The 27,711-nt window shown below is 45.1% G+C and overlaps 3 protein-coding genes and 1 non-coding gene across 8 annotated transcripts in view; 2 read left to right on the top strand and 2 right to left on the bottom strand.

The window, feature by feature from the left end:
* The window catches only part of nphp4 (nephronophthisis 4), a 139,028-nt gene extending 124,098 nt beyond the window's left edge, over positions 1–14,930 (bottom strand). Inside the window, exons 1-3 of the mRNA XM_029248963.1 lie at positions 14,819–14,930; positions 14,324–14,485; positions 12,666–12,818 (exon numbers count right to left, since the gene is read on the bottom strand). Coding sequence (XP_029104796.1) covers positions 12,666–12,818; positions 14,324–14,485; positions 14,819–14,848 — 345 coding nt within the window. The 5' untranslated portion in view covers positions 14,849–14,930. The remainder of the gene's footprint in view (positions 1–12,665; positions 12,819–14,323; positions 14,486–14,818) is intronic.
* Positions 14,931–15,686: 756 nt separating this feature from the next.
* Positions 15,687–20,491, top strand: dffb (DNA fragmentation factor, beta polypeptide (caspase-activated DNase)). 2 transcript variants are annotated; one of them, XM_018746642.2, is made up of 7 exons: positions 15,687–15,824; positions 16,995–17,121; positions 17,658–17,846; positions 18,049–18,128; positions 18,704–18,877; positions 19,585–19,685; positions 20,265–20,491. In XM_018746642.2, the coding sequence occupies exons 1-7, from the start codon at positions 15,702–15,704 to the stop codon at positions 20,473–20,475; spliced, it is 1,005 nt and encodes a 334-aa protein (XP_018602158.2). In that variant the 5' UTR covers positions 15,687–15,701; the 3' UTR covers positions 20,476–20,491. The 2 variants fall into 2 exon arrangements, with proteins under 2 accessions (XP_018602158.2, XP_018602159.2); XM_018746643.2 differs by lacking the exon at positions 15,687–15,824 and having other exon boundaries at positions 16,908–17,125.
* On the bottom strand, positions 20,194–25,077 carry c2h1orf174 (chromosome 2 C1orf174 homolog). 4 transcript variants are annotated; one of them, XR_003797431.1, is made up of 7 exons: positions 24,947–25,077; positions 24,308–24,373; positions 23,816–24,190; positions 23,225–23,363; positions 21,856–21,902; positions 21,649–21,692; positions 20,194–20,421 (listed from the first exon to the last, which is right to left on the bottom strand). XR_003797431.1 is itself a non-coding variant. In XM_029249869.1 (6 exons), exons 1-6 carry the CDS (start codon positions 24,959–24,961, stop codon positions 21,560–21,562), a joined length of 777 nt encoding a protein of 258 aa, XP_029105702.1. In that variant the 5' UTR covers positions 24,962–25,077; the 3' UTR covers positions 21,547–21,559. The 4 variants fall into 4 exon arrangements, 2 of the variants coding, with proteins under 2 accessions (XP_029105702.1, XP_029105703.1); XR_003797430.1 differs by having other exon boundaries at positions 20,377–20,421; positions 21,649–21,948; XM_029249869.1 differs by lacking the exon at positions 20,194–20,421 and having other exon boundaries at positions 21,547–21,692; positions 21,900–21,948.
* A 1,726-nt stretch (positions 25,078–26,803) lies between these two features.
* On the top strand, positions 26,804–26,875 carry trnae-uuc (transfer RNA glutamic acid (anticodon UUC)). Its single transcript has one exon. It is a non-coding gene; the product is annotated as a tRNA-Glu (tRNA).
* The last annotated feature ends 836 nt before the right edge of the window (positions 26,876–27,711 follow it).

Here is a 27,711-nt window from a genome sequence, read left to right as displayed (position 1 = left end):
CTTTTATTCCCACAATCCTCGGTCACGGTAACGGATGCGAGCTCGTCGTGCCGCGGGAGGCCGCGAAGCCTTTCAGGACCAGCTGCTCCCCGGGCTGTTTACCGCCGGAGGATGTGAAATATTGATAAGCGCGACTCTAGCTTTATGACCCTCCCGCCCCCCCCGTCCCACATTTCCATTCGAATGAGAGTCGGAGAGGGGCGTAAAACCTGCCGGGCGGAACGAACGGAACGGTCCACGGTGGGAAATTAACGGAGGGCCACCGCCACGGAGAAGACAGACGGCGCGCGCTGTATCCGGGCCCTCCCGAGCCGGAATTACAACCGCCCCCGCGGGTGGACGACGGGGAGCGCCGGAGATGCGGTTATAAACAGTGCTGAGCGCAGCCGCTCGCCGCCGACGCGCCGGGAATAATCAGAAAATATGTCCCCCTCCTCTTCGGGGACCTGATTCCGCGTCCTGGAGAAGCTCCCGGGACACGTGGCCGGAGTAGCTCGAGTCCAAAGCGAAAAATCAGAGCGCGGACAAACGGAGAGGCGGGGCCTCTTCTCGGCCACGCCCCCCCAAACACAGACCCCCCCCTGCTGCCGCCACATCCCGTTTCCTCCCGGCTCATCCTCCAGCGAGACTTTGGCGCGCAACTCGCGTTCCTGGTCCGGCGAGGGTCTTGACCCCAGGCAGGGAGCTACACATAACGAGAACGAACAAACGAAGAAAAAATCCCTCCAGGTTCATTAGCGCTACGTGAAAATTTCCAATGTATTATTAAATTATTTTTTTCCAGCATCTTCCCCTCCCTCCACATTGACACAGACGTCCAGTGTGCAAACTATATTCTAAGGGGTGTCTCCTTTACTCCTCAAAGCATTAATGAATTACCAATATGAGAAGTGATGTCGCCCTTCTCCCAGAGTCAAGTGCAAACCTAGGATCAGAAAGTGGGTCTCAGCAGGTTCATGTGGTGATCTCTCTCTCTCTCTCTCTCTCTCTCTCTCTCTCTCTCTCTCTCTCTCTCTCTCTCTCTCTCTCTCTCTCTCTCTCTCTCTCTCTCTCTCTCTCTCTCTCTCTCTCTCTCTCTCTCTCCTCTCTCTCTCTCTCTCTCTCTCTCTCTCTCTCTCTCTCTCTCTCTCTCTCTCTCTCTCTCTCTCTCTCTCTCTCTCTCTCTCTCTCTCTCTCTCTCTCTCTCTCTCTCTCTCTCTCTCTCTCTCTCTCTCTCTCTCTCTCTCTCTCTCTCTCTCTCTCTCTCTCTCTCTCTCTCTCTCTCTCTCTCTCTCTCTCTCTCTCTCTCTCTCTCTCTCTCTCTCTCTCTCTCAGAGACGCCTCCTCACGACTCAAAGGCCACATTCCAACAGGTTCTGTTCCAGACGGAGGGATGAATCCTACGCATACGATCAACGCCCTTAATATGACACTTTTTTTTTTTTTTTTATAAATTTACAAAAACAAAAAAAAAAATTAAAAAAAATAAAAAAAAACCTTCCATCCCGCACCGAACAAAAATCAAAGGAGGGCGAGAGCGTTTTCCTAGACGTGTTTCAGACAGATATAACAACGGGGCGTTGAAGTGAAAATCAAAGCATCTCTTATGTTCGACGGAGAGAGGGATTATTTTATTATCGAGACCCCAAACATTTAAAGGTGCTCATTTGTACCCGTCTAAAAACGTCGAGATCAGATTAAAGAACGACAATTCATAGTAATCCTGCGCTTATTTTATCCTCGCATCAACTCCACGCTGAAGATAAAGCTTCAGCAGATGCTTCGTCTCCGAGCGCTTGAGCCGATTCCTGGTGCGGAATCGCACGCTTTCGACGCACGACCCGATACCCACGTGCGAGTTTAGCCGCGTTTCCTAACCGGGAAATATTATTAAATATTAAACGAGAGCCTATTTCCATAGTAACGCTCGCCAAGCGCACGCTCGTGATCGCGGCCCAACACTAAAACAATCATCGCCAAGTCACAAGCTGGCAACCCGTCAGATTTCGCAGGGCTGGGGATGCGAACAATCAGCTCAGGGCGACAGCTTTTCGAACGTGTCCTTAATTATAACCTCCGCGTCGCGTGACACGTGTCCCCCCCCCCCCCCGTGAAAACAGCAGGTGAAAAATTGGGGTAAGGCGGGAGTGTCAATCGGCTGAGGCCCGCTGATGGAGGGGCATTAGTCTTGCTGTCAGTATGCGAGCTCCGTAGGGCCGCCATCTCCGTGGCAACACTGCCCTCTGCAGGCCGGCGGGGGGAGGAGGGGGGGGGGGGGGGGGGGGGGGGGACACACCGACGCCAAACGGACGCGGTGGTCTGGTGCTGGAGGTCAGTGCGTCTAGGTATGCTGGACAACCTCTGCTCCTGGACACAACAACAAATGATCCTTAAGAGGTGAAAATACAAGAAAAAAAACAGGGTCCCTTATATTTGATGGGAGTCAGAAGTCTGAAAATGGACCATTAATGTGAATTGGTCTGTAAAACACACAGCTCTAGTAAACACGCCAACAACCTGAAGCAATGGTATAACAGGGCACCTACACGAGGGTGACTCGACACTTGGGTTCACAAGTCTGACCCGTGGCCTCAACCGGGTTTACGGTAGACCTGACCAAAACAGTCCTGGATGGTCCATATCCAGACAGAGAGTACCAGAGAGTACAGGTCGGCGAGTAACGGTACAGGTCAGTCAGTAACGACAGTCAGTCAGTCAGTCACGGTACAGGTCGGCTTTAGTACAGGTCAGCCAGTAACGGTACAAGTCAGTGAGTAATGGTACAGGTCAGCCTTAGTACAGGTCAGCCAATAAGGGTACAGGTCAGTTAGAGTACAAGTCACCTAGTAACGGTACAGGTCAGTCACGGTACAGGTCAGTCACGGTACAGGTCAGTTAGAGTACAAGTCAGTCAGTAACGGTGGTACAGATCAGCCAGTAACGACAGTCAGTCAACCAGTAACGGTACAAGTCAGTGAGTAATGGTACAGGTCAGTTACAGTACAGGTCATCCCAGATCATTCTGTGGTTCCTTGTTTGCAGGATTGAGTTCAGCACCTTGGAGACCCCATGAGTTTCCTGGGCACAGAGCTCCCCAAATGTACTGAAAAATGCTTATTTTTCACAATTAAAAAGGGCTCCCAAACCATCCAAAGTTAATCACGTTCATTGCAGCAAAGTGCTCGTTTCTTATACCGGTATCATTTGGAAATCTACAAAGGATTGGGGAATTATTTCGATGGTTTATTAAATATCGTGAAATCGAGCCAGCCTTTCATTCGCTACCTAGGTATTCCCTGAACTGATGCAGTAAAAATTCCCCTGCTGTATAAATGGGTAAATCACTGTAAGTAGCTTAGTCGCCTTGGAGGAAAGTGTCTGTTAAGCTAATTATTGGAAATGTACCCTAATAGGTAGTGAAAGGAGCTTCTCCCTCCACATAAGATCTGTTTCCGGAACCTTCTGAAGATCCACCCCTCGAGACCACACCTTGGGGCTCTTTAACCTGTGCTCTTCACAGCCTTCATCCGTCTCGCTGTGCTCTAATACCTTCTTTTGGTAATAATTTTCATTTCATTAATAAACTGACCACGTTCTAGCGGTATTGTACTTTTGTAAGTGCTCATGCTTTTATCCTGACACCGAAGGTCTCCTTGGATGGAGTACAAATAATAATAATAATACTAATGAAAACAAAGGCCGAATAGTTTGATGGAGCCAATTAACTCAATCTGAGCCAATTAAAAACTAACCGGACAGGACAATTTTCATTTTACATCATTTACAACGCTCGCATTACATAAAGAGCGAGTCCGATCCAGGAGACTAAGAGCAGGTGGATGAGTTCGGACTGTTTGACCTGTCCTTTACGTTCCCTTTTCTCCCGCACCCATCCCTCCAACAGCTGCAGGAAGGAAAGCAGGAGCGTCGGAATATATCCCGGGTTTAATGTGCCCCCGGGGAGCGTGTAACACACATGTTTCTGCTGAGACCAACTGCTTCGAGCAAAGCGATCCCAGAAGGGTTCGCAGAACTGCTTTTGCGGCCAAATTAATGACTCCGCTGACTCCATAAAAAAGTTAAAAGGTAGCGCGCGGTGCGGCAGAGCGACGCCTAACTAATGAGCGTGAGCAGTAGGACATGGGGACAACGCACCCTCGATACACAACAAACCGGGAATGGCCAGGTGAGGTCGTTCCTGGACTCCAGGTAAGTTATACACAGTACAGGGAAGGTTTAAAAAAAAAAAAAAAAACACTGGTATCAAACGGGGGACTCTGTGTGTCACTGGGAGGCAATACCAAAGTACTTCTTACACAATTAAACTAATTATGATAACAATAAGAGAGCAAGAAGGTGCATCTGCCCTCATATAATAGGGCCGCGTTGTGTGCTCATTATACCTCCGTAAAATATTTTTTTCACCTACTATGCGTTTCAGTCCTCGGAGCGCATGGACATCACGCTTCTTCCGTAACAAAACCAACTGCTGCACGTACATCCAATCACACCGACAGTCTCGACCAGTCGCAGCCCTTGATTGCGGTACCTATAATATCACAGCTGAAATAGCATATACGCTTGTGTCATTAATTTATTTAGCTGATGCTGTCTCTCCAAAGTGACTCACAATATTAATCTCCTTACAGTGATTTACCCATTTATACATCCGAGTGATTTTTACTGTAGCAATTCAGGGTAATTACCTTGATCAAGGGTACTGTAGTGACAGTTGGGATGGAATATTCACCGCTTAGCTACTCGTAGTGTCCGTGTGCTTTTGCACAGTGAAAGACACAGGCAGCGATCTCGTGAATTTTATTTCTTTATGTCGTAAGCATCTATGAACCAACGATGGGGGGGCACAGCGAGTAGCTGCTGTCTCACAGCGCCTGGGCGGTGCGAGAGGACGTGGGTTCGATCCCCACTCAGCCTGAGTGGAGTTTGCATGGTGTCCCCGTGTCTGTGTGGGTTTCCTGCAGGTGCTCTGGTTTCCTCCCACACTCCAAAGACATGCTGTTCGGGTTCCCCCATAGTGTGTGAGTGACAGAGAAACTCTGTTCCACTGATGTATGGATGAGTGACCCAGTGTAAGTAGTGTATCTAGCACTGTAAGTCACCGCGGTGAATAAGGTGTGTGGGCTGATAGTAACACTACATAGAGTTCATTGAAAGTTGCTTTGGAGAAAAGCGTAAATAAATAAATGTAAATAAACAAACATAAATGATCACAGTGTCTTTGTCCATAGTGTGCATTGTCTCATGCCGTATGGTTTCCGGATATACTCTCGACCTCCACGACCCTGCACTCTTCAAGCAGGTATTGACAATGAATGAATGAAAATAAATCATTAAAAGACAAGCTAAAGATATGTTTTCTCGCAAATAAGGCCAAATATTTCTTGAAATTGTTGCGCGTAAAATAGCTTTTATTTTAATTAACTGTCAATGGCATTTTTTCCATCCAGGAACCATATTTTCCCATTAGAAATTAAGGTTATTCAATCTTCTCACAATGGACAGTCGCTTAACGGGTGATTTCACCAAACAAATTAATGCCATTATGCGAAACAGGTGTCTTCAGAGTTTTTACAATGTGCTTTTTTCAAAGTTAAAAAGGTGGAAAGAGGTGAGCATTTCGGCACTGTGCCATCACCAGCAGAGAAAAACATATCAATAATAAATCTGTTCCAAGCATCATTTGCGCAAAACTGGGCCCGGCTAATGCTGTGTGTCTTTTTCCTCACCAAAGTAAAATATATTACATCCATTCATTTCTTCAGAATTATAATAATCTGTCTCAGTGGTGGAACACAAAAGAATGTGCAGTGTATTACATGGTTAGTTTCTAAATGGTTTTTGACATATATAAATAACGCTTCGTGAAAACATGGTTACATAATATTTCGAAAACGATGGATCCTTTCCTGCTCTTGCTCTATGCAACGTAAAGAGCAGATCAAAGCAGACTCAAACACGAGGTATAAAGCTCACTCCATCATACGTGCTATTTCCTTACAGAATGCTGGGGGGGGGGCATTCACTTCGGCCATTTAGCTCCTACAAAATATCGATTGCGCGTCTTTCGGGTTTGACAAATCAAAGAGACAAAGTGAGTTCCGTCCGGCAGCCGCGAAGCTCATCCAGCCTCGGTCACGGACACCAGGGACAGAGATCCTACGAGTGGAGAAGATGGGAACAGAATCCTGAACGTGAACCTGGGACATCTCGCACGCCGCCCTACCGAACCCAGCAGCATCGGGCCCCTTCGTCGCAGTTCCCGACCCTTTCCAGTTACCGCTTGTTTAAGACGAGTCTTCGCGGGATCTCCTACCCGTTCACGGCTTCCAGTTCCACATCCGACTAGCCCTACTGAGCGCAGTCCCCTGAAAGTGTCAGAAGACAGAACATATTTCAGGATAACAGCCCAAGACCAGCTACGTGTCTCGTTTTCCAAACCGTTTCGCCTGTTCGCACCCGAGACGCTAAAGAGAACATTAATCTTACAGGAAGGGAGTCGGGTAACCGCTCTCCGCGGTCAGCCACGCAGTCAGGCTGCTCGAGGGTGGAGAAATGTCTGAGAAGGAGCTAAAGGGAGACGGGGAGCTCCCCGACACGACCGGCAAAGGAGCGTCGACACTCGAAAAGCGAAGTGACAAAAACACGATCGCATATATATAATATATAAATAAAATAAAATAAAATAAATAAATGGCTGCGGCAGTGACGACTCGGAGTGTTGTCTACAGTTACGTGGGCTGCCGGAGGCACCTGGAACCCTTTCAGAGTAAGAACGATGGAGACGAGCGGCAGTCGGAGTCCCGCGCCGACTGACAAAGTGCTTTTAGGTGTAGCTACGCGAGCTACAAACACAGCCTTCGCCCAAAGGGCTGCTGTGCTCCCAGTACATTTTTCGCAGGCAGCAGTATATTTATATTACACTTTTTTAACAATAAAATCACACATGCATGCAGCACTTTTTGATACCACCACCTAATACCTATCAGTATTTCAGCTGTCGGGACTATGAGACACATAAATAAAATAGCGCAAGAGAAAATAATGATAAAACAGGAAGAAAACAGGGAGACACGCGACAAGAATTATTTATTTTTTTAAATCTATAACTTACCTTGAACGTGCAAGAATGCTGATTTGTCAAGCAGAGTTAGACTGAGACAGTTCAGTTTTTGTTGCAGAACTCAACAGTTACAAACGTTTAATTATGAATCTCATAGGTTAAAAAAAGTGTTTTTTTTTTTTTAATCTTATTAATTGTTTTAGTTCCGTTTACTAATCTAGCAACTAATATTTCTGTTTGTAGCGTATTAAGATGGCACTGTTCATGCATTATAATTGTTACTGTTCATGCCCGGATAAGCCTTTACACAGTTACTCCAGTAATGTAACGTAAATGTTTATACACATTATTTTTTGCGATTGCTACAACTGCTTTTCCTGAGCGGAGTCACGGCGAGCTGGAGCCTAACCGGCAACACAGGGCGTATGGCCAAAGGGGGAGGGGGGACACCCTGGACGGGATGCCAGTCCACTGCAAGGCACCCCAAGCAGGGCTCGAGCCCCAGGCCCACCACATAGTGGGTGGAGGCCAAACCCTCTGTGCCACCGCATCACCCCCGTGTATATCAGAAAAATTATATGTATATCAGAAAAATTTAAAAATAATTACCAGGAAGGTGATCAGGAATCGCTGATATTCGGATAAAGTTTTACGCAGCTACTCGTGTGATGAGCATTGGTTCATATGGTGGAAAGAAACAAACTGCACTTAATCACATGTCTGCATCTAAATGTCCATTTTTGCAAATGTAATGAACACATTGTATTTTCTATGAGATGGAAGTCGCTTTGGAGAAAAACCTCTGCTAAATGAATAAATGTAAATATAAACGTAATGTAGCACAATGGGCGTGGCTGCTTGCATTTACCCACCGAGCCTATAGGTGGCAGTAAAGCACACTAGTACTGAGAAGGAGTGGCGAAATGCTGGAGAACACAGCCCTAAATATAATACAGTTAGAGAACAAACTGACCAGCTGTTGTTCATGACAATCCACGGTCTGCTTTGGACAGATGAAACGCTTCCTGACTCTGGATTTGTATTAAAAATTAATTGAAAAACGTAAATCAAAGTACTAGGGAATAAATGAGAATAAATGATAAACTGCGTCCGGGCCCGTTAAGAAGACATGCTGTTCATCAGAGCGTTTGGGTTCTGTGGTGTACAATAAGATAAGAGAAGACAATGAGCATGTAATGGAAATTATCATTACAAGTAATGGTGATTACAATTGTCGTCACATTTTGACACGTATTACGATCCCGTGTGATGAGCGTGTAAAACGCTGTGACCGCAGCAAAGGACGAGACCAACACAAACAAACGGGGGTGGATCAAAATGTATTGGTTCGAACTGCAGCCTTTGGGTGTGAAGGTCGCAGGTTTGAGTCCCACCTTTTACCATAGTATTAAGATAGCTATTTTCCCTAAATTGCTCAAGTAAAATTACCCAGCTGTATAAATAGTAGTAATAATAGTAGGTAGCTAAACTCTTCAAGTTGCTTCGGAGAAAAACGTCAGCTACACGAATAAATGTATAGAAAAGAAAAAGGAGGGAAAACCGATCTCAAGACAACACAGGCATATTTAAATTGTTTTTATCACAGGATAAAGAACCGAAAAGTAACATCTGCATTTCCATTACGAGGGAACGGCAAGGAACGAGTGTTGGAGGAGCAGCCGGCGTTATCACACAGCCCAGGCCTTGGGCTTGGGCAGAATTACCCATCTGTGAAGGAGCCGGTCGCCACGGCGTCCCGGGCCAGTCGTGCGGACACCTCCCATCATTACCGAGCGCCCTCCTTCAGCAGGGTTATAATGGATTCCTTTTCAAGATGGACTCATAAACCTCAAACTTTAATTACTTCCAACCCAAAATCCGTGGGAGCGCCATGCTCACTTCAAAGTCTTTTCCAAAATCCTCGCTTTGAAAAATGGTTAACAAGTGTCTGTCACATCCAAGTGGCTGCAGACGTCATAATAAGGAACATGTCTAGCTTTCAGCAGGAAAAGAAATATTCTTTCATTTATTGGTCAACAGCAGAATACACAAGGTTGACATTGTAAGTCAGCTTGAAAAAACGTATCAAGATATATAACCTTTTTTTTTTTTTTAATTAAAAAAAAAGCCTTTATTTGGCTGATGCCTTTGTCCAGAGCAACTTCCAATGCCAGAAAAGCTTTACACTGAATTACCCATTTATACAGCTGGGTAATTTTTACAGTATTAGTTTATGGTAAGTATCCAGATCAAGAGTACAAGAGTAGAACGGGATTCAAACCCCGGACATGGAGATTGCGCAATGACAGCTCTAACCACTACGCCATCTGCTGCCCCCTTCATTAAATCTGATCAAGCACGTGCTGTGAACACTCACTAGGGTAATTATTGCTGAAATTCTAGCATTGCCAAAAACTTGACCTTTTAAGTTTGCTACCAGCGAGGATATCATATGCCGTATTAAGAGCGCCAATTAAAAATTATTCACGAAATCGGTGCGGATCAAGCGGACACCACACAGAGCCAGCGGAATATGTCGGTTATGCGGAACTGACGTTTTGACTTATCGGATGTGCAGGTCAGCCAGAAAGGAAGTAATATCTTTGTGCTTTGATAATTTAAGAGAGAAAAGCGATGAATTTGTAGCTTGTGTTACGAACATCCACGCTACGAATTTTCAAAGATACATACATTTACGAGTTTACTTATGCACCTTTAGTATCATTTTCTTCACCATTGTTTTTACAACTTCTCTGTTAAAGAAGAAAAAATGCCTTGTATTGCCACACTCAGAACAGAAAGTCAGACGGCTATGGGAAATATACAGGCGTGACCGCATTCCACGTATTTTAATTTAATAGCTATGTCCAATACTTTTGCAGAAATCATCAACAAATAAAGAGAGGTGCTTGTCTACTATTACTCTCTTTTTTTTTAATTGGAAATAAAATTACCAAATACTGGCAAACGTCAGTCTCTTCCCCGTGTCCACTTTCGATACAGTTTCCCATGAGATACGCATTCTGCATTTTAGGTGAAACACTCTTTAACATGTTCTCTCCACGCAATCCTCCACTACTCTGACATTCACTCCCCTTTCTCCACTCCACTACCTCATCGTCATGTTAATAAAAGATAATAAAATAAACCGGTGCCAACTCCACACTGTGCCGTCTCATGGCCTGATACTTCCAGGCTAGAGGAACGTAAGGACTGTGGAGCCGAATAGAATAAATAAACAAAAAATTGAATAAAAAATTCTCCGTAACACATTAGAACTGTATTTAATTTAACAGAATTACACGGTCACACTGCAGGCAAATGGTTGGCTACAGACAACTGAGATCAGTGAAAAAAGCTGCTCATCGTCTGTGGTGACTGACGTTGCCAACGATCGCATTTTATTAAATTTCAGTTCTCATAAGGCCTTGCTCATAAGTGCACGCTGACAGCTTTTTGTTGCAATTTCAAAGTAAAAATTAAATGGCTTGTAAGAACAAGTTCATGTAATACGACCATTTGTTATGCAGAGGAAGAACTTTTTTAAATGTCCAATACTTTAAAAAAGGGCCGAGGATCATTATAAAATACCCCATGTTTCATCGCTTCCGCAGACTGTGCTCCTATCAATAAGGATGCGATTAGCTGATGGACAAAGTACTGTGCCCATCATACCTGTGACTCCTGTCAATCACCTCAAAGACCAATCCTTTCACACCATTCCAACACACCTATCCATCATACCTGTCACACCTGTCCATCACACTCACCAATCACACCTGTCGCACCTGTGTGTGAGGCCTGGTCATCACACAACTGTCCATCTGATCTATCCATTACACCTGCCACCTCCACCCATCATATTTATCCATCACACCAGCTAGGTTCACAATGCTTAATCGAGGCGGAACGGAAGAGCGGTCCCATCGCCCATATCTGGCAGATCCCATTTCGCACCCGAATTAGGCTCGCCGTCAGCGCGCCACTCGGGTTCGTCGACACTGCGGCCCAAAGCCGTTGCGATGCATTACAACTCCGCGGTAGCGCCGTTTACCTGCAATCTGCGAGGAACGTGTCGACGCCGCCACGCGAGGGGCCCCGTCAAGCTCCTCCGTTTCATCACGGCGGCGGCGCTCGTGTCTCATGGGCGCCACCATCAGCGCAACTCAAATCCCCGGCAGGATGCGACAGCGGCCGAAAGCGGCGCCCTGCCGTCGTCACGGAAACATCACACTTCGCACGCTGCAAACAGGGACATCCAGCAGGGGCTACTGTACCGTACCGCCCCAGTACACAGTCCTTTACCGCACTTCCTTTAGGGTAAAATATATTTTATATATACATACAATATATATACTGCTTTTTTCCAAATTCCCTGTTTAAATCCCACTTGTTTTCAACTACAGTAAGCTGTCAGCTAACACAACGTCAGTTTAACATCTGAAACCGACTGCTGCTTGCTCCCCAAACGGTAGGATGACAAGGTTTCAAAAAAATAAGACAACCCATCAGGGTAAACGGAGGAGGAAAAGCCTGTTACAGATTTTTTTTTTTTATTTATACAAATGGAAATGTCTGCGAACTTTCAAAAGAGTTTGCAACGCCGATTTGCTAACTACATTAGTCTTTTTGTTGACGTCTCAGCATCGCCACGGCGACCTTCTAGCAACATCTTCATAATGTCAATGGAAACTTTTTTTTTTTTAAATACCCAACACAATGGGTACATCAAAGTAAATAGCTTTGTGCACAAGCCGGGAGTTGCAAGTCGCTTTGAGGAGATAAAAATTAAAATTAAAAAAAAAATATACAACTATATTCACCAGCACTACCGTTCACATGTTGCCCTTCCCTTCAGCTTCTATCTGTGCTTCATATGACAAATCAACCTGTACTTATTTCATTAACCCCCTGGGAATAATGAAGTTACTGTGAGAGCAACAGCAGCAAACACTTTAAACAACAAAATTAACTCTAATAATTAGCTCTGTTACACTAGATAAACGATATAAGTGAATACAGGATGATATAGACTAATACTGATACTAATACCAATAATACTATACTAATCTGAATACACGCTAAGCAATGCAGCAGCTCCTCTTTATCCCACTGCCAGGTGTTCCTGAGACCAGGCAGAGTAACACTTCTGGTACCCTGTACTGATGTACCATACTGAACTGCAGAGTACAGCATTTTTCCTATTTTAAAGCTAATAACCTCTTTTTGCCAAAAAAATCATTATTTTTTTAGTAGAGTATTTAGCTTGCGACACAACATAATTTGTAGTAATAAGCTAAATACTCTACTAAATAAAAATAAATACAATTACAGTACAAACCGAGCAGTACTACAGTGCAATCAGGATTTTGCCACCATACGTCAACTATTTCACGATTTTTTAGCAGGGCCGTTGGGTAAAGAGGGGACCAGCTGCGACACGTCGGGCTGTTCATTCGTTTTACACGTGGAATTGTCCAGGTCGGTCGCTTGGATTCTTGAATTTCGACCAAGAGGGACACAGCCACGTGCAGTTCGCATCGCCGTGATGTCATGGCAACAGGCGTCACAGAGGGCTGTAGGGGAGTGGGCGGGGCTTATTTACCTCGTTGAAGGGCACCGTGCTGGGCTCTCCAGCGCTGGAGCGCATCGGCTGCGGCGCCCCCTTCCACGTCCTCCCGAAGAAGTGTCTGCGGGCGACATCGAAGAGGGAGACGCGCAGCTGACACCGCGCCCCCTGGGGGTCCTGCGGCGCCCTCTGTGGGACGGCAAGGAGACCCCGGATCAGTCGAGCGATATTTCTCCAAATGTCACGGCGCACGCTCGTGGCTACACTCGCAACGGCAGCACATTCAAAGGAGAACATTTGCGTTAGAACTGCCCTGGTGGGATTTATGAATATGCATGAATCATTAATGCACTGCCAGGAGGGGGAGGGGAGCAGCCTTTGAAGGCACAGCTGCTCTCGCCAACTGAGTTGGACGCACTTACATTATCACCATCACCATTAATATTATTATTATTTGTTTAGCTGACCGTTTTACCCAGTTGAGTTTCTGTACTAGAATAATTCAGGGTAAGTGACTTACTTGAGTGTACTATAGCAAGATGGCGACCTTTCAGTACAGGTTCGCGTCCTTGACCACTGCACCACCTGCTGGCCCTTTTTTGCATGATCTCCAAAGAGTGTTTATATGTATATTATATATGAAGTGATGGAGGGGGGTCGCGGTGGCGCAGTGGGTTGGACCGGGTCCTGCTCTCCGGTGAGTCTGGGGCTCGAGTCCCGCTTGGGGTGCCTTCCAACGGACTGGCGTCCCGTCCTGGGTGGGGGTTTACACCATGTGCTGCTGGGTTAGGCTCCAGCTCCCCGCAACCCCGCATGGGACAAGCGGTTTCAGATAGTGTGTGTGTGTGTGTTGTGAGTTTGTTGGGTTGGAGCCACAATTTATAGCAGAAACATAATGGAAGTTAAAAATTCATCAGGACATCGCGATTAATTTCAATCTGCTCGCGAGGGCGTCTTGGCACCGTTTTCCTTCTGCTGCGGCGCGAGGATCCGTGCGATCCCTGTCGTGCTTAACAAGCGGCGGGGGCACGTGAACAGAGGGGCGGCCGTGTTTGACTCGCACGCCGCACGCTAGCGCGAAGAGACCTTCGGGGAGCGCGTTACTACGTCGGCGTGTAACGTGAACACGGTGAAATGTGTCCAGAAGTGCGTGTGGAGCGGGAGAACCTCAGGGCTGGATTCACCGGGCAGACAGCATCGGTACCGTTCCCATCAACCCTGTAAGGCCACGTTGCTCACGTCAATCGGTCACACCACCTGCCCATCACACCTTTCACACCCCATCATGACATCAGTCTCCTTGGCATCACACCTGCTCGCAGGGATGTCGCTAGGAATTCTGGGCCAGATGAAAGGAAACTGCTCCGCACCCCTTCGATAAATTAATTACTACTCGAATTTTGCGGGCCCTCTTCAGGTGAGGCCCCCTGGAACCACCACCCCCGTTCACCCCGCCAGCAACAGGCCTGACTGCTCGTTCACACCTTTCACACTCTGCTACCATGTCCACCTGTCACATCTGTCCATCGCATCCGAGCACTTCACCTGCCACTCTGCTCCATCACATCCACCCATCGCACCATTCACACGTGGTCCGGAAACACCCGTCACACATCCGACCCGCCCGTCGCACGCTTCACGTCCGTCCATCACACCCGCCGGAGCCGCACGGGACCGCGACGCGTGCGTCTCACCTGCTCGAGGCCGACCAGCCGCTTGAAGCCCAGCTGGAAGCCCTGCGAGGGCACATCTGTCCCCAGGCGGGCCGTCTGGACGTGAGGGGGCACCGCCCGGCACCGCTCAAACACCCTCTGCCACTCGGTCGCGGGGACGTCCGGGGACCCAGCAGGCTCCATCTGGGATGAACACAGATGAAGACACAAATATTCTATATATTCTATATTTCTCTTATTGATTTCCATATGAGGATCAATGACACACTGATCAGCTGTCCAAACAACTGCTGCTGGATCTTCCACCAAACTTGTGTCCGTCCTTCTCCTCTCCAGGAATACTCGAGTGGTCATAGAACACGTCAGTGAACCCAACTGAACATGTTAAACAATAAGGAGCTTCACTCTTGGAAATAAATCTCAGATCCGCTGAGTGAGGAGTCGCCCCGGCGGTGCCATGATCTAGCCACTCGAAATAAAAAAATATATATATGAAATTCATAAACGTTTACCTACATGCCAACATTCAGCAAAGATGCGAACCATAAATCGTTAATGTTAGTATTTATGATTGTAGCTCGAGGAGAGAACTTATCGCGCTTTACTCATATTCCGCTCCACTGTCCGCCATGTCTATATGCTGCGCGTGGAATGTACCACGTTACAAACGGGGGTCCACTGAAATCAAAATTGTGTACAGTTACACAAGCATGAGGACAAAAATCCTAGTACCAGACACCTATGAGAAACCTAAAATCAAATAATAGTTTCACACTCCTCGCCAATGAACATGGCCTTATTTGCACGGCATAAAAAAATTGATAGGAATGGGGTTTCCCCAGAACGAGCAGCCACGGTGGAATCGCCCGCTCTTTAGCTTCGCGTTGCCACGGAGATGGACAAACGTTGCAATGACGCCGTGTGGCCCCGGGATGGCGCTGCTTCAAATACCACACTTTACATTGAACAGTATGAACTTATGGAAAGGTAGCGAAAGTATATTTTATTTTTGTGGCTATGACTTTACAGTTTTATTTACCTCGTAGAGAAAAAGTGCTTCATTTAAAACAGCTTCAAACAATGTAGAATTTAACGCCTTTCTGATATTACTGATACCAACTGTTACACAAAAATTAACTCAAAGTGTCAATGGTCCAAAAACGTTCACTCTGCTATTATCAAGATTTATAGAATTGTGCTTTTAACACTGCGTGGGAAACTTCTCCAATTAAAAGTTTCCACTAAATCACGTTTACATTATGATCTGCGGTCAGAACGCGGGCCGCTCGACGCGCTTACTAGCGGAGAGCGAAACTGTTGTGCGCATGCGCAGGTTGTCCTCACCGAGACCCGGAAAACCGAAGCGGATGTCCGGTCGCACGACGGTCACGTGACAGTCATGCCGGCCATGCGGAAGGAAAACAAACTGGTGAAGCTGCGGCGGCTCGGCGAAAACACCAAGTACGGCGTCGCGGCGAGCGGTTTGAAAGAGCTCGTAAAGAAAGGCTGTGACATCCTACAGGTAGCGACAGACACCGGTCTGCTGTGGGGCGGTCCGGCGAACAGCGCTCCGTACTCTTCGCTTCCCGCGATCGACTTGTTCCTGTCTTCGTAGTGCAGCGCAAACACAGCTCTGTCTGGGGGCACATATAATTTATTACATAATAATTAATAATTCATAATATACTATAGTTCTCCAGCACTGCGAAAAGTATTGCTGCCATTGAAAGACGTCTAGAAAAACGTGTTTTGGGTGACCTTTGACCTCAAATGTTTAGCTTCAAATCGATTTCCAATGAACTGGTGTGTACTTCCACACACACCTGGCTTGACATATAATTCAGGGTAACTTACACTGCTAGATACCCTACTTACACTGGGTCACTCATCCATACATCAGTGGAACACACACTATGAGGGAACCTGAACAGCATGTCTTCTGGAGTGTGGGAGGAAACCAGAGCACCCAGAGGAAACCCACACAGACACGGGGAGAAGATGCAGACTCCACACAGACTGAGCAGGGATGGAACCCCACATCCTCTCACACCACTTGTGACAGCAGCGCTACTCGCTGTGTCACCCAGCTGTGCAGCCAAATTTTATTCTTATTGTTGTTATCGTCATCACAACACACAAAACAGTTCAAATAACAAAAATAAAGAGGGAAAAAAAAAAACAAAAACCCAAGGGAATACATACAGAGTACAGTTTGGATGAAAATATTGAAGGATTTCGACTTTTACAGCATTAGTTGCTTTTTATTAGTAGAGTCCGGGGTAGTAATGTACTGTTTGACTTCATTTAATTGCTGTAAAGTGAGGCTTCTTATATGTGGATTTGCATTTATGGATTGGAAGTTTGGCTAATAGTAACATATGCAGGCATCTGTTGGTGTATTGGCTCCAATACTTAATAATCAGTCAGTAAGAATTAATGATTAAATGGAAAATAGTCAGTCTTTCAGATCCCACTGGTTGCTTACCTATGAGATGCATTAATATCATTGCTAACCACTTTATTGATTGATTAATAAATCACTCCGGTGATGTGATGTATTGTGATTTATTGATTGATGTGACTGGTGATTGGATTGATATTTGATTGATTGATTAATAAATCACTCTGGTGATGTGATTGTGAGATGTACTCGATTCACTGCTAACCTGTTTGTTGGTAAACGACCAATGAGGTGCCAGCGAAGGGCGCCCACGCGTGCCTCTACGAAGACGGGACGGTGGTCAGCGAGGCCTATTTCAGAACCCTTCCCAACGACACAGAACTTGTTCTGCTGGCCAAGGACCAGACATGGGGTGGATGTAGGTAACCATTCACATGTTACACCATGACACCTAGGGGGTCCCATCTTAGTTATCCTTTGTAGTAATACCCTCGAGCTGACCTCAGCCTGTAAACATCGTGCGCCTCTTCTTCATCATTGTCATTCATTCACTTAGCTGAAATCTTTGTCCAAATTCAGTTGCGCTAGGATATTTGTACACAAAGCCACTTACTGTAAATGACCCATTTATAAGCGTCTTATCCTCTTAAAGGGCACTAGTGCAAGAGTGGGGATTCAAACCGAGAACCGTCCAGGCAGCAAGGTCACATCCCTAGGCAGTACAGCACCTGCTGCTCATCAGGAATTACAAAGGGGGCTGATGCAGAGACTGAAAAAGGTGTTACAGGACATTAAAGGCCTGAAGAAGTGTATAGTCTATAATTCAGAGTGTTTGTATATGAAGCAGGTGGGAGTTGGTTGCGCTTTTGCCGTGCAGTGAAAAGGCTGGGGTCTCGCACCCCCGCTGTAGTACTTCCTTGTGGGAAGGTAAAAATAATTTGCATTGCCCTGCAGTCGTGTGCGATGTCGGCCTTCTGCTTGGCTCTTCGGACCGGCACGCAGACCTTCTGATCAGTTCGGCCAAGAGCCTCCTCACGGATGAAGAGTCTCCGAAGAGGCGCAAGATCCTGCAGGACCTGCTGCACAACCTCGAGGACAACTCCGAGCGCGAGGCACGAGAGGACGATGGCGACTGGTTCCAGGGTGACGTCACCGGCAGTTCTCCTTGACCACTTGCACTTAGTCTTTAATTATATTCTTTTAAACAAACCATTTCAAATATGATTAGTGGGCAAAGCAGCTTTTCTTTAGAACTTCCAATGCTGAAAACCAGAACCCAGTGTCTGCCTAAAGTAGTGTTAAACTTATTTCACTTTATAATAACGCACAATGTTTATCATTTCAGGAATTGACACTCGATTTAAGACCAAATCTGCTTACCTCAAGTACAGCTGTGAAAGCAGAATACGCGGATATCTGAAAGAGGTATTATTTTTATCTTTAATTTAGCTGTCGCCTCTGTGTGCGGATACCATTTCAGCTAATTATACATCAATTCCACTTAAGTACCCTGATCAGTAGCGCATTTACATTTGGCACTTTTTTCCAAAGTGATTTACAATGTTAAAGTGCTTAGAATTATTTACCCACATTTATATAACTGGGTAATTTTATTGGACCAATTTCCCAGTAAGTACCTTGGCTCAATAGTACTACAGCCAGAGGTGGGAGTCAGACTTGCCCCCTTTGTGTGCGAAGGCAGTAGGTCTAACCACTACAGTAGCAGCTGGAGGGGGGATTCAAACCCAGGACCTTCAGATTGCAAGGAAACAGTTTTAAACATTAGGCTATCTCCTGGCCCCTGCCGAAGGTATTCCCCAAATTAAGTATGGTACATTGTTCAAAACAGATGGAAAAATAGGAAACAAGAATAATGCTGGAACAAGAGTCACAGTGAATTAACTTGCGCTTTGTCACCATCTTGCATTCTGCAGAAACATTTAATCCTACATGGCTCCTTTTTGAGTCAGCAAGCTGATGTTTAACATCATTCTGCACAGGTTGATGGATACACTCCGACCATCCAGAACTCTAAAGCGCGGGTGGAGTATAAGAAGGTTGTGGAGAACATGCTGGAGAAGCTGAAGGCTGTCAAGTACAACAGCTGCTACTTTGACCGGAAGGAGACAGAAGGCAAGCGCCTGTGTACTGAGCAGGGCTGGTTCTCCTGTCAGGTACACATACAAATCTGTGCTCATCCAGTATTGTGCATCTCCCTTTACACTGTTTCAGGTAAAGTGTCCACTAGTATACAGGTAGTATATACACAGTATAGGGTAACTGGAAATACTGTACATGTAGAGATGTTTTTCTGCAAAGAATATAGAACTTGGGGTTTTTTTTTTTTTTCCCCCCCCCTCTTAAAGTGCATTTTACAGCAGATAAAGGGCTTAGGTACAAATACATGATTATCAATGGTTTTGCACACATTACAGTAGCTACATGTACAAGTAAAAATAGATTAACTTAGACATTGGACAGACTTTCAAAGGCTTCAGGAACAAGGAGGGTTAGAAAGGAATGAGTTGAGACCCTTTTATTTAGAAATATTGGAAGGGATTCAGCAGTTCTGAGTGACAGAGGGCATTCTTTTCAAAGCATCAGAGCTATTCAGGGGACTTACCTTTGGACCCTTTCTGACAGGGCCCCATGACCAGAATGTGGTAAGAAGATAATGCACATATATATTTACTGAAGTCCAACTTAGTTACCTGGATCAACAACTTGACCCTCCACAGAACTTGAACTAGCTACCTTTTTCGACAGAAGACCAAGTCCTTGATCATCAGGTTTACAAGAACACACACTAAGATGTCCACCCCCAGCCCACATTTCTCTTCACTAGTACAATTCCTTTGCTTGTGTCCTCTCCTGGTTGTAGGGGGCATTTGACAAGAAAAGCTGTCCAGCTCTGCACTCCATCAATCCTTACGGTAACAGGGAGAGCAGGATCCTTTTCAGCACGTGGAACCTTGACCACATGTGAGCTTCTTGTCCGCCTTTCCTTTTGTGTACCAAGTGCAAATAGTGGTGCTCCAGGGTGAGCTTTGCTCATGTTTGTTTCTTTATTCACACCATTACTGCAGTAAGTCATATTCTCTGATGCTGGAAGCATAATTAAATCCTAGAATTTGCTTTACAGCAGCTGGATAGAAAGACCTGCCTGCTCAAGGCACTAAGACCAGAATAAGGGGGGGGGGGAATAGTATTCACTCCCCAGGACAGCAAACTGTTACATAAAGCATATTTACAATAAACAAAAAATTAGAAAATTAAAGCCCTCTAATGTTAATGCCTTTCAATAGCACTCTATGCATTGTATCAGTTCAAGTTTTATGGAATGCTTTCACATTGCTTTCCCCCTCAAACTTTAAGCACTTTCTTTAAAGCATTTTTGTTTTAAAGAATGTGTGAAATGTTTAAAGTGGAAATCAAGAACTAATGACAAAACTCGTGACTGCAGCCCTCTAGGCCCAGGCTTAGATATTACCAGGTTAACACACTAAGCTGATAGGGGGGGGGGGATAAGTACTGAGTTAATGTAAAACTGCAATGTTTCAGGATTGAGAAGAAACGCACAGTCATCCCCACGCTCGCAAAAGCCCTACAGAACCACAGCAGCGACGACATCAACTGGGAGTATTTCTACCAGCTGCTGTTCACACGAGAGAACCTCCGCCTGGTGCACATCGTCTGTCACAAGAAGAGTGTTCACGACCTGCAGTGTGACAGTAGGAAAATATACAAGAAAGCCAAAAAGAAAAAAAATTAATCCATCAGTTGCCTTTTTTAGATCTATAGATGCAACACAAAAATTCTCAGGACTCCGCTGCATTGATTTGTAGATTGGAAGTTTAGCAAGTTAAATTTGTTTACATTGTGCTGTTCTGCTGAACTTGAATGGATTGCTTTAAGAAACTTCAAGTCATTTCTGGTAGTTACCTGTATTTCCCCATTTCCACTGTCTGTAAAAGTTAAGCGTTGTCTGTTTAAATGTCAAGAACGTACTGACAGATGTTACTATGATAGATAGCAATTAAGTGTCAGTGCATTTCAACTGAGTTTCCCCTTAATTGCTGGAACTGCCTTCAGACTTTGATATGCACTAGGCTACCTTTTTGAAAAGCAGTTCCAAAGAATCGCCACTTCAGTGCCGATACCTGACTGGATGATGAAGTATGTGAAACTTATACCTTCCTGCACAATACTGGAGAGGCCAGTCAGCTGTTAAAGCCAACCTGTCATCATTACTGGGACATTTAGAACCACCAGGTGACTGTTTAGAACTACTAGCTGGGATTTAAATCTAAGTTTAAATCCCACCTTGTGGTGCAGTACCCTTCAGCAAGGTACGTGCCCTGAATTGGTACAGTGAAGTCACCCAGCTGAAGCCCAACTCCAGTAGATGACTACTGAGTTGAACAGTGCAAGTTGCTTTGGAAAAGATTGTTGGCCAAATGAATTAAAAACAGCAATGATAATCTACTCCCTCCCACCTTAAAACATTTAGCATTGTAAAAAATATCCCGCAATTTTCCAACACTTGTGGCAATGTGAGAATCTAAAGGAGTAATGTGTTCAACCTTTTACACTAATACAGATGCACTTAATATGAACCTGGTACAGCAAGGGCAAAACCCACATTCATTGCTTACAAGGCAGCAATATTGCAATTCTTATCCAAAGAGGGGGGGGAAGAAAAGTCAGTACAATGTAGTATTCCACCAGAGGAGACCAAAACTTGTAGAACTGATAATATCCAGACATGTTATATACATTAGTACAGCGCTTAGAGGCTCCTCAATACATATGTTTACAACAGTAATTCCTCAACCATGCCAGCATCATTCTGTACTCTAAAAGAGCTGGAGTGCAAAACTCCAAGTCAGCTGCTGGAAGCTGCATGGTGGCTGCAGGAGCAGTGAAAGCTTCACACTTAGCTCACCTTCAACAGTCCATTTTTGCAGTTCTTTGAGCACCGCTTGACACCTGGAACACAGTGAGAAATTAAGGAAGTGTATTGCATGGACATGGTCTTTAAATTAGAACTGTCTAGGATCTTGGGGAAAAGGTTACAGGCTGAACTTGTTCATCCAATATGAAAAGGATTAAATTCCCCCTACCACCAACATCAATATTTAAAAAGCCATACCTCTCATCTGCTCCCATTTCTTATGCAGCTTCCCATTTACGTACCGTCTGTGGGGGGGGGTGGGAGATTCTGGTGTAATTTTTCTATAATAAACTGAAAGAGGACAGAAGAACTTTGACCTGTCCCCATTGCCCTCTCTACCAGCAAAGCAACAACTTCTCACATCCTTCAGAGGTGTTTAATTTGGTCCCTCGAATCCATAAACCTGACATGCACACTTTTCCTGGGAAAAACCCTCAGTACACTTCTCATTATACTCATTCACCACTTAATGGCGTCCGTTTGTCCTGCAAATCTCTTTAAGGGAATCTAAGTCATTTGTTTTAAAGAAAAAATTAAAAAATGGTTCCTGGATGAAGAGTGTCAACTGAAACTGAGAAATCCAAGTTCACTTCAGAATTACATGGTCCATCTGTTAAATACTTTTAGAGTCACACAATGAAAATTACTGCATTTTAAGTATAAATGCTACTGTATCGACATTAAAGTGCTGTAAGAAGAGTACACATTCTGTCACGCAGGTGTAAACATCCATTTCTTTTAAGGGTGCAGCCAAATTGTTACTTCCCTGGAATTTCAATTTGTGGTACTGTGACAGTGCTTTCAACAGAAAAGCAAACCTTAATTTCTGTTGTAAGGATATCAGTTTTTTTTTTTTTAAATTTAAAATTACATATTGGACTCAGATTAATACATTTCACACATGGACTTTTACTGTGGTTGGTTTTATGCAACTCCAGTGTTGGCACGAGCCCAAAGTGCAACTGTTAGTCAAGTTTTGTGTGCTTGGGTTCAAACCCACTTTTTACTGTGCAAGTGGGTTAAACACTGCAGATGTTTCGATGTTTTAGTTCTGAAGATGAAATCATACTGCATATTCAGCTGGGAAAATTTTGAATAGTGCTGTTCATATAAACTGCTCAGTGAATCTCTGGGGCTCAGAACAGTGCCAGTTAAGATGAAGTATGGTACACAAATACACCAACCTTGCTGGTAAAGGTCTAGATGTGGTATAAACCCTGTAGATTATTACAGCTTGATGGGGGTTTGTGCGAGACTGATAAAACAGGGCCATCATTCCCAGCCTCCCTTGTAGGCAAGACATTAAGTGCAAAAGGTCCACCTGCATTACACAGGACCACATTACATAAGGGATGAGTATTTTAATGCACAACAAACTAAGGCGCTATGTGTCCTGTGTGGAACTGAGCTGCCAGTACTGATTTTAGCATGTCAATGTTTTATACATTTTATATATTCCGGTGTTTGTCAACTTCTGTGTACACGTTCACTGGGATCTATCCATCCAGTCTCAAAATTGAGAAATCCATTCATATATCTATGAATAGAAAATGAGAGCATCGCATACCTTTCTGCTGCTCTGTGCTCAGAGATCCATCGTCATCAGTAGCAGCATCTTCATCCTCATCCTCCTTGGCAATGAAGTGCAACCTCCTGTACTCCCTCCTGTTCACGGGGGCTCTCGTAGGGTTTCGAGGCGGATAATCCTGGAGGACGCGTCCTGTCTTTATTTCTAATCGGCAGCATGTGCGCTTTCACCCAAAAAACACCGACTACCTGTCCGCACAGCTGACCTTTCCTGCGAAGGGGCTCAAAGCAAGTAACGCATCTGAGAAAAAATCCCAGCCGGACCTTCGCTACCAAAATCATGGCTGCATGCATTTATAACATTTAAATAGAAATGACTCCTATGCAAATAAGAGGCTGTAATAATAAAGGCACCTGGAGAACATCAGGTGTACAAATTAAAAAGTTGCAATTAATCATTTGTAACATTTCTCCAGGAATTTATCCCTTCTGGTAGTGAAGGAGAATGAGTTAAAAAAAAAAAAAAAAAAACCCTATCAAGGATTTGTTGCACTGAAATTATGAATGTTTCCCACTGAATGTAGGCAGTACACAGGCCTGTCGTGTGTGCGTCTCTGTGATCCGGAATTACCTGCACAAGGTCCAGGTTGCCAAAAATGTGTCCCACAGGCATGATCTGATTACTGTCCTCGTCCAAGAAGACGCTGCTGTCCACGCCGGGCAGTGATCCCGAGCTCTCCTCCTCCTCGGCCGCCCGCCGGTCCCCCCCCTCCGGATGCTCCTCCAGCCGGACCCCCGCCAGCGCCTCCGGGTCCCGCGAAGCGCCTCCCTCGGAAGCTCCGTCACCGGAGCCGTTCTGCGCGCCTCTTGGCGGCACGAGCCCGTTTTCGGATTCGCGAGCGGCGCGCGCCGCCACTGCTGCTACTGCCCTCGCGGCGCCTCCGGTGCCCGGATGTCGGGATTTGGTCTTCACGGAGCGAAGCGGCTGCGTCTTTTTCGTGGAAACCTGGAAATATCATTAAATCACATTTTAAAATGTAAAGGCGTCGTTAAATTATTGTCTGAAAGCTAACAGTTAAAACAACGACTTTTCTAGACCGGGAACAAGAAGCTTCGCGCGGACCTCATCCGGACCCCGCTCCGCCGACCTCCTCCTCCGCCTCACTCCTCCCTGGACCTCGGGGAGAAACTTGAGATCATGCCGAGAGAAATGGAAATACGAATAGCCTCAAAGTCCATCACGTACATTTTATTTCCATCATTGTCAATTGCTGTGAAAGTGAAACTATAACACATCCGCTTTTATTTAATTTTAACTGCGACGGACCTGTTCTTGTTCATAGTTCACAAGTCAAGAAACAAAAGTTTCAACTGAAAGACTATATTAAAATAAAATAAAAAAATCTTGGAAGCACAAACTTTGGCAGAGCCGTTTTATGAAGGTTAAGCACTCTGCAAAAAGAGGCGAATTTGAGTGGCGAAACCGAGTCTCTCCAAAAAGTGCAATCAATTCCAAAACACTGCTCAAGTTCTCATAACATAATGATAAACTTATGAAATGGGGAGAGGAAAAAAAAAAAAAAAAAAAAAAAAAAAAAAAAAGAGATAAATTACCCTTTGACCTACTGAGGCAGCGCACCGCTAGCGATTTATAATAAACTCTGAGGAGTTCAGCGCCCCGCCAACGGCGGCTAGCTCATTAGCATGTTAGCCATAGCCAAGTTCTCTCTGCTAAATAAACGCGTTTATTGTTCCACCCCACCTGTTTCCGCTTCATGGTGCATTTATTATTAAAGCGCACTTTTACACACAGACTCCAGCCGGCATCACGGGTCCAAAATAATCGACACTGAAGCTGACCGGCCTGGGTCAAATGAAACCTCGAGCGGGAGGACCCGCCCACCGCCTCGTGCTGCGCAGAGTAACGCAGCTGACGAATCACGTCATACGGAAACACCTCCCACAGACACGCCCACCAGCACCTGCTCCACACGGCGAGCCAATTAAACACGTGAATCGCTCTCACACACACACACAAATTAAACAGAATTTAAATTAATTGCGCAAAAGCTCCTGCAGCACGTTATTAACGAATACAGTACCTCGCTGATAGGCCCTGTTACACGGAAATAGTTCTCAGAGACCCGCCCACCGGCACGCGGTGGCAAATTCAAGGCAAAGAGTTTTTTTTTAAACTTTCTTCAAGCAGACAAATCTTCTTAGAAACTACACTAAGCAACATGAAATAATCAGAATCAGAACAAGCTTTATTGCCAAGTATGTTCACACACATACAAGGAATTTGTCTTGGTGACAGAAACTTCGACAGGAGAGACAGAATGACAGTGACAAGACACAGATGAGAAGATAGAACATGTGAATAAAGGAAAAAAAATATATAAAAATATAAAGTACCCAATATACAAAAATAGTCACTAGACATTATAGGTATGTATAGGTATAATAATATAATGTACAGGTAAAATAATACAATGAAGTGCAAATTTGATTTATATAACAGTAACAGGAAATGCATATTATACTGCACACAGCTAGTGTTAAAATATGTTGTAATATTGTAACAAAACTGGAAACTGTCTTTATAATTAAACATTTGCCCATACGTAAACATCTTCATTTAGTGGGTGGACTAGCGTGCTTTAATGGAACTGATAACCTCTGATCGTTCAGAATTTGTTTTTTTTAATGTATATTCAATCAATAATGAAGCTGACACACACCTTTACTCTGATATACTGATACATATTAATAATCTTTCAGAAATAATGCACCAGCAAAGCACAGGGAGTCGCTGTGGAGCGCTGTGTGATTACAGAAGAGGGCAGCAGGGGGCGGTATTGGCCCACTGTGGAGTACAGTACAGTACTGGATTACAGTAAGTGTGATGTACAGTCAGTTTATTTGTCATTTGCACAGTTATACTGGATACACTGGGCATTGAAATGCTTGTGACGAGGCTCCTATAGATGTGAACAGACATGAACAAACGTGTTTAGACGAGGATGTGCTGATGAGTAAAGCAGCACAAATAAGTAATAAGTATAAAAGGGCAGGTACAGTAGTGGAGGGAGTGACTGCAGAAGAGCTGGATTTTGATTCCGAACTTAGTCCGATTTACAGGTAGAGCACAGAGCCGTCGTGTCTTCGTCACATTCATTTCTCCAGGGTTTGGCGTTTACCCACATTTACACTGGTATTTTGTGTATGAGGTGCTGCTTCCACAGGAATGAGCTGTTTTGTTCAACATCGTCCCCAGCGCCCGTTTCATTCCTCCATTCCTTTGTTCGTTTGTTCAAACGCTCATTCTTTTGTTTGATCTTTCATTCGTTCATTCTTCATTTCTTAATTGGATAATTAATTCATTTTGTTTGTTCATTAATTTGTTCGTTCGTTCATTAGTTTGTTTGTTCACTAATTTTTCACTTATTCATTCGATTCGTTCACTCATTCGTTTGTTTGTTTATTCGCTCATTTCTTCATTCATATGTTTGTTCATTCGGTCATTGTTTGTTCGTTCATTCATTCATTTGTTCTTCTAGTCCTCTATTTGTCCATTCACTCATTCATTCATTGCTCATGTGTTTGTTTGCTCATGTCTTCCTTGGTGGTCTAGTGGTTAGGATTCAGTGCTTTCACTGCTGTGGCCTGGGTTTGATTCCCGGTCAGGGAAGGTTACCTTTGGGGTGTATGGGGTGTCAGGGAGGGGTAGCACCTCTGGTGGATGAACATGTTGTGCCCTCTTCAGGGTGGTTTGTCCACCTTTGGTCCCCACCTGATGCTTGGCTCTCACCTGTGGCTCCCTGTAAGCTGTTTGCATGCAACAGCAGCCACACCCCAGGCAATGGCTTCAACAGGCTGGCTAAACCAGGTGAGGGTAGATGATGGGCCTCAAACCCTTGGTGAGTTAGGGGATCTTCACCCAAGCATGTGAAGATGGATTTCAGCAGACTGAGAGGATGAGACCCATGAAAGGTCCAATGGTCAAGAAGGAAGTCTCAGTATTGCTTTGGGAGTAAACCCAGGCAGAAAATCTGGAGTGGAGCCCCAAAGGTGGATGGATGTCCTTGACACCCTACCGGCAGCTCCTGCAGTCAGACTGGCATCAAACATATTGCATTGCTCTCCTTCGGAACATGCCAACTCAGCCAAGGGGGGGTTCTGATGATTGGGCATCTCAGGACCCCTGAAATCATTGCCCAGGTTTGCACCTTGGAGAGGTCACTCCAACAAAACAACACGGGAGACAATAGATACCGGTTATAAGTTCTTACTCGATTGGCGTAGAGAATGAACGCCAGGGATTGTCTCCGACGGTGGGAGAGATCATCGCGTCTCACTGGACAGCTACCGCCCGTCTCAAGCTGGGCAGCCCCCAGCCAATAAGGTGCTGTCCCGCCACAGTTCACCTGCCTCACTGGGTGCGTGGGGCTTAAGGCTTTCAACCCGACAAGTGGACTGAAATTAAAGCACCAGGCAAAAAGATAACCAAGAAAAAGAGGGAGGTCT

Source organism: Scleropages formosus, chromosome 2 (assembly GCF_900964775.1).
Source record: "Scleropages formosus chromosome 2, fSclFor1.1, whole genome shotgun sequence".
Lineage (NCBI taxonomy): Eukaryota > Metazoa > Chordata > Actinopteri > Osteoglossiformes > Osteoglossidae > Scleropages > Scleropages formosus.
This window is presented reverse-complemented; position numbering and strand designations above follow the sequence as displayed.